Below are 17,888 nucleotides of genomic sequence, written 5' to 3'. Positions count from 1 at the left end.
TCGTTTGGCAAAGAAAAAGCAAGCAAACGCAATTGAACTCGGGATAATAATAATTTTTTTCTATGAGACAAAGGTTGGCATAATACAAGGCAGATCATAGCAAGGATCCCACAAGGAGATGCCAGCGATCTACAATTCTTACAATAACTTAACTTTATCCAACAGCTTCTCTTGCCCTTTTTCTTGGTTATCTCCATTCCTGACCTACAGCCATTGAGCTTCACATTAACACAACCACCCACATAAAACTTGTCCAAGCATAGAAACACATTATGCATTCAAATCTTCATTGTAGCACCAGTCGTCTGGCCAAGAAGGTAAGGCGACTGGCCCCACATTGGTTATCTCCATCAAGGTTCACCCCCACAATTATTTATAAAATTTATAGAATTAGAGCCACCACAATCTCAGTTTCAACAGTTGCACAACTAGAAACAATTCAAACTTAGGAAAAATGTTCATCCATGGATGACTTCAAACTCAGTCCTTCGATATAACTTCCTATACTCCATAACAGAAATATAGTAGCATGGCAACTTACTAGGAGAAAGGATAAATCCCTTAAAAGAGATTCTGAAAAGGTTTTAGCATTTATGTGGTACATAGTTCCTAGATCTCATTTATTCCTCTCAAGTTCAGGAAACACATCCTTCAAGGAGAAAGGAAAGAAGGAGAGGTGATTTTTTGCGGGACAAGTTTTCTTAATTTGGCAAGGAGAGGAACGAAGGAGAGGAAAGAAAACTTTTATTCAAGTTTTCTTAATTTGAATAAAAGTTTTCTTACTACCAAAATACATACATGCGAATTCAATAATCAATCACAAACCCCAACAACAATTAAAAGCCTTGTACTGATTTTCAAGCTTTGGCAGCACTATCAACACATTGGCAAAAATAATAATAATAATAATAATAAATAATAATAATCTTGCAAGCAAGCAAACAAACAAACAAATCAATCAGATAAAAGAAAAGATTATAATTGCTTACACTGACTTGTCAACGTCTAGCTCTAGGCATGCAACGAAATTCAGCTAAAAGTGCTATATGATCAGAGGACCACTCCGGAGACGGAAGTGCTGTGTCCTTCCTCAAGCTCTCCTCATCCAAGAGCTCCAATAAGGATTCGACCGTCAAAGAGTCCGCTGAAATCACAGCATGTAAGCTTAGCACATGAATGAAATTTAAAAAGAAATAATCAAACTAACAGATAAAACAATATGTTGCACCAAAATTCACCTGTGTAAAATATGTAATCTAGTGTGCCAATGAAATCTCTAGTGCAATTTGTAAATAAGGGTTCATTTGTTGTGGGGTCCAATCTCCTCCGCTGTTCCAAACCATGACCAACCCCCATTCTTGCAAAGGATGAGTAAGCACTAACCTGTAAAAGCAAGACAGTCACAACCAGCACTAGACCGTTGAAACAAAAAACACAAATCAATCTCCTCCTCCCTTTCCCTTTTAAACAAAAATCTAGCGAAAAGAAGCTGTTGCATCTATCACAAGTATGCTCTAGAACCCATGCATAAGAAAGGATATATTACGAGTGGCAACTGATGCACCAGCTTGCTGTTTGGACGCAAGATGCCAATGGGATCTGCCGCCAAGTCTGGATGCAAAGGATCCACCTTCCCCATAGCAAGAAGTGAATGAGCAGCACTGCAACAAAGTTCAGGCACTGCCTTAGTAAAACATATAAAGTTGATTGAATTACTTATAAAAAAGAAAAGGTCCTACATCAGCTGAAGTATACCTACTTGGCAAAAATAAGAAAATAAAAATTAACTAAATAAGATCATATAAGTGGACAGACCTTCCAGGAATTGAATTAAAATCCCCACAAACCAACATTGGAATGTCTGCACTAGCAGCTATTTTTTCCAATCCTTTCAGGAGAGTGTGAACCTAATTTGACAAAAAGCAATCACAAAAATCATCAATTAAACAAAATCATATTTAATTGATGATTTGAAACAAGTACACAGATACATATAAAGATGAAACAAAAAGGTCTCACCTGCCAGATCTTTACATCCTTTAAATCTTGGTGAACGTTTACATGTGTATTTGCCTGTAGCCCAAAAGCAGTAAAAATGTGGTTAGAATGCCATTAGATGCCTGTGCAAGGTCAGGCAGGCATAGAAAGAGAGAGAGGGTAACAAAAAACAGGAATTCCTACCACACAAAGAAGCTGGCGTTTCCCAGGATTATCAGCTCCCTGATTGCTGAATTTTGCTTCAAGGACTACTATTAGTGCAACATTATCCTATTAATAAAAAGAAGCCCACATGAGAATCATTACACCGACATACATGCACAATATCTGGGCACAAGACCCAGGAGAAAAATATAAATAACAGTACATCAAGGCACCTTATACAGTCGGTTTAAAGCAGTTTTCTTCTGAGCACTTGGCAGTTGACTATCAGTCCAAGACTGGGCAGCCTTATTAAATTCAACCTGCATGCCAGAACTCCGTTAAAATGTGGGAGAATTATATAGCGCTATAATATGAGCAAGACAATTCCAGACCTCATATTTTTTAACATGTGAAAATCTGTCTCTCCGAAAAAATGTTGCACAACCGTCAATTGTGTTGGTATTTCCACTATAAACCTGCAACCAAGAAGAACATAGATCAATAACAAAGTGTTTCAAAATACATTACCTAGAGAAACATGAAAATTTGAAACTACCTCATTTGTTTTTCTTTTATATAGACCAACATAGCCATGTTTGTCCAGCTCAGGAGCAAAAAACTCCTCGTAGTGATCACTTTGAACCTGAAAGGAAGAAGCTATACATTAGTTTATACAGTAACAAGAGCAACCAAATCCTATGGAACAAGCATAAGCCCACTTTAAATATATCAAATAAAAGAAATGGTCCACATAAGATTAAGCTTAATTAAAGGAAACCAACACCAATATCACAAACTAAATATAACTACAGGTTCAACATTAACAAAAAGTTCAGCAGGAACTCATCAAAAGTAGTAAAGTAATTTAAAGCTTTCATATACATAAGTGGCACTTGGATTTTTAAAAATGGTCAGACTGGTAGAATTAGCTATCCATTTATTCAATACATCTTTTTTTTTTTTTTTTGGTTGAATTTCCAGGAAGCAATCCAGATGTTGTAGCTAAAAGTGCAACATAGAGACCTTAAATCAGATCTTCCTACACCTAGTATCAGTGATTTTAGGTTCCTTACACCTCCATTGAGTAAAACAACTTCCATACAAACAATTATTTTAACCTGAAATTTCCAAAACTTGCTAGCATTGCTTCAGTAATCAGACCCTAATATTCTCATCAAACAATTACTCAAAATTCTGTTTGCATACCTCCTGAAGACAAACAATATCTGCATGGTAGCCAACTATTTCTCTTAACAAATTTTGTCTGCGATAAGGCCAGGAAAGAGCCCAAGAAGGGCAGTAACTGTATAATTCACTTGTTGCATACACATCAGACAAAATGTTGTAAGAGAGCACAGAAAAAGTTCCGGAGGTTGCAATACGGCCATCTGAATCGAGATGTCCCATCACATCAACTCCATTTACTGAGATTACACAGCGTGGACTAGGTGAGGGAGCTGGAATGACGCGAGAAGTCAATATAGTGTTGACATGGCCCACAGGAAGTTTTGTTTCAGCATCTACTACAACACATTCAAACTTCAGAACATGACCAATATCATCAGCTGTTGGTGTATATGTTTTAGCGCGTCCAACTTCAAACCATGTTTCACCCCCACTCCTTTGTGTAACAGCAGCAGGATACAATGGTGTTGTACCATTCGTCAAGCTAGGATTCGCTGCAGAAGCAGATAAGCTTGCTGCAGATCCTGAAGTGTTGAAGCGTCCAAACAACTCTTCCTCTTCATTTCCATTTTCATTTACAGCACTTGCAGCACGGTCATGTAGAACACGATGATGCTGCCATGCATCAGAGAAGCACTTAGGAGAACAATGGTAACTTTTGGCAACAGGTATTTTGGCCTTAACACAACCTAGGCACTGTAATGTGGCTTGCTCAGATGGATGAACACTACAGACAGCAACTTTTTTATCACTTTGTATACGATACCTGCAAATGAACCCAAAAATAGGCAACATGTAACATGTCAAGAATTTCGGGCTGAACTTAACATCTCAAACTATTCAATAACCAAGATAACTAATATAGAACCACTTAACCAGACAATGGAATACATCAGGTAACCAAAAAAAAAATGTTTTAACAAGATCTTGAAAGGAAACATCTATTCCCTCTGATACTTATTTGTACCATAACCCAGCACACAGCTGTAAACTTTCCAATGATGTAAGGGCCAAAACTTGTATAACTTAAATCTTCCAAAGGTGCTAAACATCAGTTGTGGTTAAATGATTAAGCTATGCTCATGATTTACATCAAAATCATTTAGTATGTTCTCTGATCCCAAAGCCGGTCATCTATGAACATTAGAGAGATGAAGTAGCATGCAGTACCAAAGAATTTATGATTTCTTATCAACATTCCTTGTCTATGTCACCTGTTAAGGATGTTTCTCTTGAATAACTAAATGAGGTATGTATAATAACTCCATTCCAAGACTTCATAATTTGTCGCCTTGTTCAACACACTGGTGTCTAAATTTTCTTTTAGTTTAAGGCCTCTTTTGGGTTATTCACTAGAATTGTTTCTTATGTGCTTCTAACAAATTACCAACTAGAATTGTTTCTTATGTGCTTCTAACAAATTACCAACCGTATAGCTTTTTTTTCCTTTTTAAACAAGGAGCCTCCAGTAGTTGATGATAATTGACACACTTCCCATTCCATTTAGGACTACAAGTCCCTACAACTCACTTAGCTCCCTATATCTTCTCCTTTACTTGGGTAAACCGATATATTTTCTAAGTCAAACTGCCTTATTGAACCTGCTAGCTAACTACATTTCCTTTTGTTTTTCAATAAGAAGCCTCATCCCATGTAAAGTTCCAACTTGTCTTCCACTTATAACCTTAAAATTTATATATTTATCAACATGGTAATGCAAATGTAGAAGTTTTAAGCTGTCAAGGGGAAATCCACATGGTCAATTCATGAGAACCACTTCATGCAAAATGTTGAATGTTAGGACAAAATCTAAATCTCCCATCCCAAGACTCTGCTTTGGCGGGACCAAGATTGGGTAACAGCCATCAAATTAACCAATGTTTGACACTATTTGCATGCATGTTAAGAAATTATCATAACACAGCTATGACAATCAAAATGTCACAAGTGTACAAAAGATGCAAACACTCTTATAATCCCACACTTCTTTTAAGTGAATGAAGGCTTATATGTGTCCAAACCAATGTTAAATATCGAGAGACATGTTATGTTTCTTACCAATCAGGTAATTAAGACTTCAAGCCTAGAAGTGGCAATTCGTGTTTGCGTATCAAGTCCGGGTCGTGTCAAGGTATGGCTATAAGACTATATAGGTTAACTCTAACCCGACCCATTTAATTAAATGGGCCAAACCCTTCAACCATAACCAACTAATTTTGTGTTGTGTTCATATCAGGTTCATGTGTCGTGTCAAAAATTGCTAACACACATGTTGCATGTCAGGTTTGGGCCATTTCAAGTCATAAATATAAAACTATATAAGTCAACCATAACCCGCTAATTTTGTGTCAAACGCGTGCTGAGTTCCCAACTCGTGTCAAAAATTGTCAGCCCTAAGTTCAGCAAATAGCACAACCAATCAAGTATCCAAATATCTAGATATTATCATTAACTTTCATCGTCAAAGCTGTTCATTCATCCACTAAATAATTCAATGGCCATACACTACTTGAAAAATCAAGTAAACAAGATGCAAAATTCAATCTTCTATTCGATATAGAGTTTATTCTTTCATGGAGCAGCAAGTAGAGACCATATCTAAACTTTATTACTTACTATAACATTTGATTGCTTTAATTCCTCTATGAGTTCAAATTCCAAAATTACCAAAAAACGTGGATCACGTCAATGTGCAAAATGGAAACTGCTACAAGAACAAAAGAGCAATTCATCAAACGTAATACAATGGGAATACTGTAACCTAGGGAATCTAAATGTTGTGCATTCATTATTGGTATTGTTATTTAGATCAAAAGCTAGTTTTTTTTCTTATGCAACAGATTACAGATGCAATCAGCTATGTATTATCTTTCAATAAAAATTTCTGCGTCCAGATTTGCAAGCCTTATCAATGACTTAACCATGCAATAGAAAAATTTATCTATTATTTATTTTCCGTCTCTCAAAGTACTATGGCACTCTAACAGTGTTGGTTCACAGCAACTACACAATCCATTTCACAAAAGAGTTAGCCGTGCTATTGTTAGCCATGTAATAGCATGACTTAACTATGATTTGTTGCAATACTATCAAAAAAATATCTTTATCACTAAATTTTAAATTTAGGAATGAAATGTCTCAAAACACATACCCTAAGATACACTAGCATTTTGGGGTACTCTTGATCCATATGAATAAACATTTTAGAAAAGTAGCATATGATTTTTTTGATAACCAAAAAATATAAACAAACCGCGGGAGTGGGGAATTGAAACATCATTATCAATAGAACTCTATTTACACAATGTGGAGTTCATTGTGCTTTTGCTCTTTAATAGAAATCACCAAGGAATATCCCATTTTCACCACAAGCCCTACCTAGCTATAAGTTTACACCCCTTTTACGTTTGAATGGCTTAAATTTTCGTACAAATTTTTCTACTGATGAAATTTATGGATAGATTTAATCCTTACTATCATGGATGGATTTCAGCCATATTAATATGCGGGTTTGAATGATTATGGTATAAGATGTTATTTCAAATTCAAACACGTGTCTCTAATGGAACAAAATCCTGATAGCCCAAAACTATCATGTGTCGTTAATATTCATATCAAGCAATTTATATTAGCAATGGTTCTCCAAATCCCTTGATATGAAGAACAATTGCAGGAAAATTCACAGAAACGAATAAGCAAATGGCGAGGAAAGAAAAATTTCCACATTTCAGTAAAACCCCAGCACTACATATTTGTAACAAAACATTTATACCGATACAATTGAAGCCCACGAAGAGTGCATAACAACAATGATCAATTCTATGCACCAACCAGTATTATCTCAATCACATAATAAAGTTCAAGTCTTGAATAGAGTAAAACATAGCTCAAAAGCCCAAATATAACCCGAAAGTCAAAAGCGCCCACAAGCGAATACCCCAAAATTCAACAACAGGAGGGACTTGGTAGCACTTACCACTTGTATCTCAAGAAATGGCCATCGAGTGGGGCGGACTCGGGCACATCGTCGGTGGTGACGATCTTTTCAGGACGACGGAGGAGCACGTATGGCGTGAGCTCGCAGCCTACAATGGGGATATCAGAAGGAAGGTGCACGCGCAGCACACTCAGCATGCTTTTCTTCTTCTTTGTATTTTCTTCTTTTTTTCACTCAGCAATCGTCACAGCTCTGTAACCCTATCAAGGCCAATCGAGCACGTAGACAGAAGAGACAAGTTCGGAAGCTTCCTCGGGACGACCACACGTGCGGCAGAGGGCGGAACCGTGGCGGATCCGCCATTTACTTGACCCAAATACCCGCCAGCCTTGCCGGAACCCTAATCGAACCCCAGAAAACCACCAAATTCTACGAAAACAGCCTTGGATCTTGCTCGAAGAGAGAGGGATTTCAGGTCTCAGATAGAGAGCGAGAGAGAGGGAGAAATCGCTAGGTTTTGCGCAGTGATTGTAGTGGATCGATTGGGTGTAGAGGGATTGAAGATTCTAGAAAGAGGGAGAGCGAGGAACTTCGGGTTTTAGGTATTGGGATCGAAAATTAGGGTTTTACAGAGGAAGTGAGAAAAGCAATCGGTCTGTGTGCTCCATTTGATAGAGCGAGAGATTAAGGGCTTTATATTATTAATACGATACGACTTCGGTTTCTCTCTTATTTATTTATTTATTTTTTTTCTGTTTTCTGTGTTTTGCCCTTTTGGGGGTTTGGTTTTTCCACGGCTCTCTGTTTCTCTTTTATCTCATTTTTGTGTGTTACCAGGATTTGATACGTTCTTTTTTCTTTTCCTTTCTATTCTTTGAAATATGTGGAAATTGAAAAACCAGATGTCCAATAAAAAATAAAAATAAAAAGGAATAAAAGGGACTTTTGGAGCAAAGTACAACGAGACAACGATTGTAAGGCCAAATATTTTTTTATATTTGGTGCAATTGAAAAATAATCAAATTTCTTTAATTTTGCAAAATGATTTCTATTTTTAAGTTTGTAAACCATTTTTTGAATTTGAGTTTTTCATTTTCAAATTGTCGAACCACTATGAACCTTCACTAGACCATCGTGATTCCTGTTGGACCACTACATACCACCATCAGACCTCTGCCAAACTATCGCTGGAACTTGTTGGACCTTCTCCTGAGTTGCTAGAAGTCACCATCCGTTTTTTTGTTGTAGCTAATTTTTTGTATGAGCCAAACATGAATAATTATTTTTAATTTCATTGAAAATAATTTTCGACAAATTTTTTTTTTTTTTTTTCTACCTCGAGCAGTAACTAATTTGCATGCTTTTGTTGCTAAAACGTGGTTTTATTTGCATATTCTAGTGTAGTATGTAAGTTATAATGAGTTACATTTTATTTTCAAAATTTTTATTTTATATGAATTAGCATTTATCTTATAAATTTATAGATTTGTCATATGTTTGGCGAAAACAAATTTCATATTATAACAGAAAAAGATATTAAAGCTAGTCAATGTTTTTAAAAAAGCAAATGAGTTAATTTATCATACATTCATAATTATTGTAAAGTGTGAATGATTTTTTTTTCCTGAGCTTTTTTTTTTTTTTTTAGTAACTTAATTCGAAGAATGAATGAATTTAATCATTTAATTAATATTCCAACATGCATATTATAGATTTTTATGCACATTATATTTCAATATGAGCTCCACCATTGGAAATTTCATAGCCATTTTCGTTAATTTTTCTTTGAATTATATTGGTTTTCAAGACAAGTTTGAAAAAAAAAATTATTTCTAAACATATTTTATTGGAAAAAAAAATATAAAAAAGCTCCCCAAATTAACAGTTATTTGCGATAGAGACCCATAATGTTCAAAAGGTACTAAAGCAGCTCATCAAACTATTAAAGTGTGTCAAAAAGGTCTATTTTTTTATATTCCTATAATACCCCTAATCTTTTAAAAACTAAAAAATAAAATAAAAAAATAAAAAATAAACTAAAATATTTTTAAAACAAAAATAAATTAAAAAAAAAAAAAACAACCAATAGGTGAATAAATACAATTTTTTTTGAATGAATAAAAAATTAGTCACTATTGTTAGCTTAAATTACAAATAGTTTGTGTGGTATAAAAAATATAGATAAATGCAAAATCAAACCTTGTGGTCGGCTCAATTGGCAGCCACCCCTTTCCTCTTTTTTTTTTTTTTTTTGAAAAATTAATTTTTTAATTAGTTATTTTATATTTTAGTTTTTAAAAGATTAGGGGTATTATAGGAATATAAAAAAATATGGGACATTTTTGACACACTTTATTAGTTTAATGGGCTACTTTAGTTCATTTTAAACATTATGAGGTTTTATCGTGAATGAATGACTATTAGTTTAGAGGGTTTTTTTAATAGTTTTTCCTATTTTATTTGATCATGATTCATGGGTTTGTAGACAATAGAGAATTTCAACATTCTTTATTTGCAGAACAATAATGGATATTGGTTTCGATCTTTTATTTGAAACAAGTGACCCTCTAAACATCCAATGACAACAAAACATTTTTCATAATAATTATGGGAAGCTAAAAATTGGGCTTGTCTCTCCATGTGGTGTTTTTTCCCAGCTTAATTTCATATATACCTACACAATCTTGTAGGAAAAAGATTGTTAAAATAAATAAAATACAAGTATATAAATTAGTAGTCAAAAAAATATATTTTATATGTATATTGAGAACATGGATTCATCTACTCTTCCCTCATCTAATTCTCAGTCTTTCAATTCTCATTTTAAGCTTAAAGATATCTTACATTGCCCTGCTGCTTCTACAAGCTTAATGCTATACATCAATTTGGCAAAAGGCAATGATTGTTTCTTCATACTAACAATATCTTATTACTTTGTGAAGGACAATCAGACAATGACAATTCTTCTGAAAGGAAGGAGTAAGAATGAATTGTATCCCTTGCGTTTTCAGAAAGTGCCCTTAAAAAATAAACGTAGTTTTACAACTTTTCGAAGATCATTGCATCTGAATGGCACTTAAGATTATGACATTCTTCTCTTGTAAGAGCATCTCCAATAATACTATAGTTAAAATAACTAGTAAAAAATTGCAAATTTTTATTTTAGCTACTACTTTTTCTATACACACTCTATCAGACTCACTATTATACCATTTATTTTTATTTAAATATTATTTTTCAAATTAGGGGATGGAGGAGAGAGAAGGAGGAGAAAGGGGACAGAGGGGAAAGAAAAAAAAAAGAATTAAAAAATCTTAAAAGGTGCTAGAGTTTCTAATCCTTTTATTTTGAAGCATCTGCTAGAGGGATAAAGTAGTTAATAATAGTTAAATATAACTACTATGAACCATATAAAGAGTTTGCTGAAAATGCTCTAACAATGTCAAATGTAAGAAAATCCCATCATTTACCTGTTCTAAGTGATGCTTTGAATAAAAACTTCTTTTGTGATTTATATAAACTTGGCAAAGGCAAGCAACAACCCTTCTAACCATCTAATTGTGCTTCAAGTGCACCATTAGAATTGATTCACATAGATCTCAGGACCACACCAATTTCTTTTATTAATGTTTGCAAATATTAAATAATTTTTGTGTGTGACTTCTCTCATTACACATAGTGTTAAGTGTTGATTAAATGATTAAAATTTACATCTTCCTAAAAGCTTAAGCTTTTGGGACAACATGTAATTTAACATGGAATCAGAGATAAATCCTAAAGGTCCTGGGATCGAACCTTGACTCAATCATTTACCCAAATTTCAATTAAATATTTCACGTATTGGGCATCACCCATTAAAAGGGAGTTTGATCCCACAAGTGAGGGGAAGTGTTAAGTGTTGATTAAATGATTAAAATTTGAGAGCCCCTACTATCAGGTCCATTCTAATAACACCCACTTTGCAGCCTCCAATTATTATGTAACATATCATCAATTTAAGAAAAATGTAAAAAATAAAAGTGAGAATAATCACACCAAATCAGAGAAAAAAAAAAAAAAACTTGTAGCCGGTGAGACCCACGGACCCACAGGTCTGACCAGCGGTAAAAGCCTCAAACCCCGCCGGTCGTGACTTGTCTCAAAACCCGTTTCTAATGTTCCAAAACCCATTTCTAATGTTCCAAAACCCGTTTCTAATACCCCAAAACCCGTTTATAATGCATTAAAACCCATTTCTAATGCCTCAAAACCCGTTTCTAATACTTCAAAACCCATTTCTAAAGCCCCCAACCCATTTCTAATGCCTTAAAACCTGTTTCTAATGCATCAATGTTTTTGGATTCAAAATTAAAATCTAGAGGTGGAAGGTTAACCCTTTAGGAATTTTATCACCCTAAAATCTAGTGTATTTTGGTCCAACTTATTTTTGTGCACTTTTTTATGTTTTTGCTTATGTGTCGGTTATTGATTTAGGGCTGTAAAAGGGGTGTTATCAGTATATTTTTGCTTATGTGTCGGTTATTGATTTAGGGCTGTAAAATGGGTGTTATCAGTATGTTTTTGCTTATGTGTCGGTTATTGATTTAGGGCTGTAAAAGGAGTGTTATCAGGATGATTTTGATAAAAGGTTTTCTCTTAAAATTTACATCTTCCTATTAGTTTAAGTTTTTGGGATAAGTGATAAAGTTCTTCACAATAAAACACAATTTTGGGAAATTCGAGACTTCAATTGAAACACAATGTTCTTGCAAAATCAAAAGTATTCGATGTCTCTCCCAACATGGTATTCTCCATTACAAGCCTTGCCCATCCACATCTCAACAAAATGGGCTAGCTGAGAGAAAACTTTGACACATCACAGGTTTAACCTTGCTAACACTCTCTAGTTTGTCCAACAAATTTTGGGTTGATGCTTTCTTAAATTCATTCTCTATAATCAATTGTCCTCCCAGTGTTGTTTTACAGAATTCTTCTCATTTTTAAAAAATTAGTAAACTTTAAAAGTCTTTTGCTATAAATTCTTCCCTTTGCTATAACTCTTGGCATATTATCAAGCTGTAGTAATGCTGCATAAAAGCATCTTGATCGTCTTACTGATTGAGTGTATCTTTCTAGCCATGATGCTTTTTAATGAGAGCTCATTCCTTGCAAGGATCATGTCATTGTCAAGTTACAATTACCTTCAAAGCTTCTACTGATTTTCGTTGGACCACTACTATGGCTTAAGAACTCAATGCTCTCAAGTCCAATGGTACTTGGACTCATTATCCTAACCCAGCCAATCATAATATAATCAAGAACAAATGGGTTTACAAAATCAAACACCATGTTAATGGCTCCACCGACAGATTCAAAGCCTGATTGGTAGCTGATATAAAAAAAAAATGTGATATTGATTATACTGACACTTTCAGTCCCGTTATTAAACCCACTCTTGTTGTTCAATTTAATTGGCATGTTAGGCAATTAGATGTGTCCAATTTCTTTTTACATGGATCTTTCATTGAAGAGGTGTTCATGGAACAACTTTAAGGGTTTCAAACTGTTAGTGATTGGACCTTAATATACCCATAGTGGAGTTGGTCCATATAAAACCAAGAGTTGTATCTCTTGGAATTAGTAACTTCCATAACCAAGAGTTGTGTCTTTTGGTTGTTTATAAGTAACCCATAGGATGGAAGTTAAAACACAGATTATTCATTCATTCTTTTATAATCAGAAATTCTGAATCTCTCTCGATTTTCTCTTCTATTCTCCATCAAAGAGCATTTAGGTTGTGGGTATATGTGTTTTTGTTCTTGTAGTAAAATACCACCGTTGAGTTATTTCAAATCTATACGTGAGAAGCATCACTATACATTGTAGAACACTTACCAAAGATCCAGTGGCGGAGAGAAGAGGGGGCGACCTGGGGGCGGTTGCCCCTGGTAAAAAAAAAAAAAATTAATATTTTTCTGATTGAATTGTCTACTGCCCCAGGTAACAAAATTTTGTTTTTTGTTTTTTTTTTTTTTTAAAAAAAAAGGTAAAAACTCCTCCAGCTGTTTTCGGTTTCTTGGTTTCACATTAAAAAAAAAAAAAAAAAAAGAGTCAAGAAATTTAATGTTTATTTATCAATATTTGACATTTTCTTGTCATAATCCAAGTACCCAACCGAGTAAGTTGAGAGTAAAGTTTATAATTAAAGCCATTAACGTTTTAATTTGTCTTGGTTATAACCGCGCTCTTAATTTGTCTTGGTTATAATTTAAACTTTTTAATTGAGATATATCTCTCATTTTCATCATTTTGTTTATCTTATTTTAAAACAATATTGTTATTTATTATTATTATTATTTTGGTGTGTTTTATATAGTACTTTGGGATTTTGTCAAGCATCAATGAGTTTCAGAAGATTATTGCCAATCTTAGATTTGTTCTTTTTATTAATTCATTTTAGGCTAATAGCTATCGAAATATGCTAATAATTTTATTATAATATCATTAGAGTATGAGAAGTAAACAATTATTAAAACAATACTTCGTAACAAAATGGAAGATGAATTTCTTAAAGATAATTTACTTGTCCATATTGAAAGGAGAATTGCTGAAAGCTTCGATTCAGATTTAATACTTGATGGTTTTGTTTCTTTAGGATCGCATAGGATGCAATTTTAGGCACTTTGTATTTTGTATTTTCCTTTATTTTTGTACTAATGCCTACATGGTAACTAATATATCAATTTAGCATATAAATATGCTTTTTGTGATACATATATTGTGGTATAATTTTTTTTTTTTTTAATTGTATTTACCATATTATGATAAAAATATAATATATAAAGAGAAAAAAAATTATTTATCATTATATTTTATTATTTTATTGACGCCCCCAGTAGAATGAACTCCTGAATCTGCCACTGTAAAGATCCTTATTTGTGAGTTCTAGAAGAAAGGCACACACATAAAAACTCTATATTTTTATGTTTATGTTTTACTCAACATTGGTATCAGAGCCAGGTTGAGTGTTTCTCATTGTATGTATGTCTGTGTAAATTGTTTTCTATACATGAGAAAATGCATTGAGACCAAGTTTATGATTCACATACAAATTTCGTTAACATATGGCCTTTAATGGCAAATTTCGAAAATGAAGGAATTAGACCACCAAATTTATATATGCTGTAGAGAACATTCATATGAACATGCCCACAAAATTTGGTGATGATTGGACATGTATGTTGAGAGATATACACATTCTTAGTTGAAGAACATGAAACTTTGTTTTTTTTTATTTTTCTGATAATTGATTATCATCAAATGCATTAATTTTTCATATAGTAGATTATAATTGTCATAAGTTTTAATTTGACATATGGAATGTGTAAAACGGACCTATAATGAGGGAGATTTGAAGGATTTAAGATTGAACGTGAATCTGGAAATAGGGCGACATTTGGTTTTTTTTTTTTTTCATAGGTTGAAGAAGGCCTGGTCGAATTTGTAAATAAGCATTTACATATTTGAACCGTTGCACATACTCAAGAATCTGCTTTGGCATAATGGTAAAGTGGTACTTCTATGATTATCGTGGCCCTGTTTCGATTCCCCTCGCCCACAGGTTTTTGGTAACTTTTTTACTGAAATCATGCAGTCCACGCGTGCGCCTTCAGTAAAAGATAAGGCATGAGGGTTTGAACCCATGCCATGTGGTTAGAGTATTGTGTACCCTAATAGGTGGGCTACTAAATCCTTTCAGCAATGGAGTTTCCTTTGCTATTTATAATACAATAATACATGCATAAAATGAATGAAAATTCATTTGTTGAAGAGATTGCATGTTAAATATTTTTTGTACAGTATGTTTAATATTGGCATGCATGTAAAATTGTTAGAGGTTGTAGTAATTTTTATGGATTTATTTTTATACAAGGATTGTATATCAAAATCCATAATTATTTCTTTGGAGAAATGAAATGTATGCTTACTCTTTTTAAATTTGTTGAGTTAATTTTTTAGAGCATGTGTAGCCCCTAATATTATGGCATTGAATTTGTTCTTGGCATGATTTTATTTATGTTTGTTGCCTATAATTAGTTTAAATAGTGGGAGTTAGGTTAAGTTGAATTTATTTCTCCTCCCTTATGTGTTTTTGCGCGAAAATCAAATTAAACATGATAATGGGTACTTGTGGAGTGAGAGATGATTAAGAGCTTGGCAAATTTTCGATCTTGCGACTTGTGCATAAATTATTTTATTTAATTTGGATTAACGCGGCAAAATTTTGTAAATGTGTGTACATATTAATAATATTCCTCTCGTTTTAAATGTAGTGAAAATGTCCTCTAAGAGTGTTATTGCTGATTTAAATAAAGGAGAGAAATTGGATGGGGATAATTACGACATTTGGCATCGAAAGATCCGATATGTCTTGAACGAACAAGAGGTCTTGGAGACTATAACCCAATCCATGACTGCTCCTCAACGAGGGGACACTCCTCAACATCAACGCGATCTTGATGCCTATAAGAGTTGGTTCAAGAAAGATCGTTCTGCGCGCTTTACATTGTTAAGCAGCATGAGCAATGATCTTATAGGCGAATTTGAAGAGTGTCAGACTGCCCATGACATGTGGAAAGCCCTCAAGTTGAGATATGGAGGCACTTCGGCTAGTAGGTTGCGCGGATTAACAATGAAGTTTGACTCATACTCAATGCGCTATAACCATACAATGAAGTAGCATTTGAGAGTGATGTCTTCTATGATTCGCGAGCGTAAAGTCGCTGAAAACAATCTCACTGAAGAACAACAGGTCCAAGCTGACATTTGTTCTCTTCCAAAATCTTTGGAAAATATGAGCCAAAACATGACGCACAACGAAAATATTAAAACATTTAAGGATGTAGCGGGCCATCTTGAGCTAGAGGTTGAGCGCCTAGAGGCTACTAAACTTGAAGCATTTGTTAATATGGTTGAATCTACTTCGTGTAGGGCATTTAGGCCCAAGCGGAGGAACCAGAGAAAAGACCCCATGCAAGGAATGACTAGAAGACCTACGCCTAAGAAGGCTAAATCCACCAAACACAGGAGAGGCAAGCGTGGTGGGAAGAAAGACAAATCTAAGTTGAACTACTTCAATTGTGGCAAAGAAGGACACTTTGCTTGTGAATGCACTAAGACAAAGAAGGTACTCCCTAATTTCATGTCTCGTGGTATTTATGTTACCAGTCATGTTATGGTTGTTGATTCTTCTTTTGAATGGACTGTAGATTCAGCAGCAACCGAACATGTAGTGAGAGAACATACGAGGTACGTGGAGTATTGTTGCCTACCAGTTGGGAGCCAAAGATTATACATGGGGAACCGATTTAGTGTGGATGTACTAGGCATTGGTACTTACAAACTGGATTTGCAACAAGGGCGCACTTTGTTACTGCATGATGTCTTGTATGCTCTTGAACTTCAACGAAACCTGCTATCAGTTAATTAGTTGCTTAGATTAGGGTTTGAGATTGATTTTAAGAATATGGGTGTAAAGATATTTTTAGATACACATTACTATGGTTGTGGCTTTGTTTCTAATAGTTTTATGGTTTTGGATATCAATAATTTATATTATGATAATACAATTACTTTGTTGACTTATAGTGATAATGTTTATCATGATTCTATATTATGGCATGCTAGATTAGGCCATATAGGACAAGATAGAATGAAAGATTGGCTAGAGAAGGTCTTATAGACCCACTCGCTAAAACGTCATTGCCCACATGTGAACATTGTCATATGAGAATGTAAAAAAGAAAACCATTTGGAAAAGCCACTAGGGCATCTTTCCCATTGCAATTAATTCACTTAGACATTTGTGGCCCAATGAATATGAGGGCAAGGCATGGTGGTTCCTACTTCATCACATTTATTGATGATTACACGCGATATGGTCATGGCTACTTAATCTCCCATAAGTCTGAAGCTTTGAATTGCTTTAGGCGTTATATGATTTTGGTTGAGAACCAATTAGACAAGAGCAGCAAAACTCTTAGAACTGACCGTGGACACGAGTATCTATCTAAGCAATTTAAAGTGCTATGTGAAGGAAAAGGCAGCTAATGATGCCTTGTACGCCACAACAAAATGGTGTGGCGGAAAGGAGAAATCGAACTGTGCCAAAAATGATTAGGTCTATGATGGCGCAGGCAAACCTATAATATCCTATTAGGGAGATGCATTTATGACTGCAGCCTATATTCTTAATCGAGTGCTCTCAAATTTAGTACCTTCCACACCGTACGAGTTATGGACTGGTGAAAAGTCCAATTTGGATAATCTACGACCATGGGGTTCGACGGGTTTTGTTCATGATACTTCCCATAAGTATGGGAAGTTAGGCCCTAGAGGAAAGAAGTGTATCTTTATACGATAGTCAAAACATTCTAAGGGTTACATGTTGATAGGCGAACAATCCGATAGAAGAGTGACTAAAATAGAGTCATGAGATGTCGATTTCATTGAGAATGAATACCCTAGTAGGGGTGAGGTTAATAAAGATTTGGAACTTTATGAATTAGTGGATCAGGAGGGAGACGCTCCAAGTAACCTAGTAGAGAATGAGGAAGAAATTTCCCAATCTCCTAGGGACAGTGGG

The 17,888-nt window shown here is 34.5% G+C and overlaps 1 protein-coding gene across 3 annotated transcripts; it reads right to left on the bottom strand.

Moving 5' to 3' along the window:
* Positions 1-32: 32 nt before the first annotated feature.
* Positions 33-8,026, bottom strand: LOC132191519 (carbon catabolite repressor protein 4 homolog 1). 3 transcript variants are annotated; one of them, XM_059606586.1, is made up of 12 exons: positions 7,304-8,026; positions 3,349-4,093; positions 2,699-2,785; positions 2,535-2,618; positions 2,376-2,462; positions 2,182-2,268; positions 2,020-2,073; positions 1,816-1,907; positions 1,547-1,661; positions 1,239-1,383; positions 990-1,144; positions 33-199 (listed from the first exon to the last, which is right to left on the bottom strand). In XM_059606586.1, exons 1-11 carry the CDS (start codon positions 7,459-7,461, stop codon positions 999-1,001), a joined length of 1,800 nt encoding a protein of 599 aa, XP_059462569.1. In that variant the 5' UTR covers positions 7,462-8,026; the 3' UTR covers positions 33-199; positions 990-998. The 3 variants fall into 3 exon arrangements, with proteins under 3 accessions (XP_059462569.1, XP_059462570.1, XP_059462568.1); XM_059606587.1 differs by having other exon boundaries at positions 33-204; positions 996-1,144; XM_059606585.1 differs by having other exon boundaries at positions 33-204; positions 7,304-8,025.
* Between the last annotated feature and the right edge of the window lie 9,862 nt (positions 8,027-17,888).

The sequence above is a fragment of the Corylus avellana genome, chromosome ca9, assembly GCF_901000735.1.
Source record: "Corylus avellana chromosome ca9, CavTom2PMs-1.0".
Taxonomy (NCBI): domain Eukaryota; kingdom Viridiplantae; phylum Streptophyta; class Magnoliopsida; order Fagales; family Betulaceae; genus Corylus; species Corylus avellana.
Note: the sequence above shows the minus strand (reverse complement) of the source record. Positions and strands in the feature narration are given on the sequence as shown.

Coding starts and splice junctions, on each gene's coding strand:
- LOC132191519 (XM_059606586.1), bottom strand. CDS start 7,461: ATGCTGAGTGTGCTGCGCGTGCACCTTCCTTCTGATATCCCCATTGTA. Junction 1,908..2,019: donor AGGATGTAAAGATCTGGCAG/GTGAGACCTTTT, acceptor TTGTCAAATTAG/GTTCACACTCTCCTGAAAGG. Junction 1,145..1,238: donor AGATTACATATTTTACACAG/GTGAATTTTGGT, acceptor CTGTGATTTCAG/CGGACTCTTTGACGGTCGAA.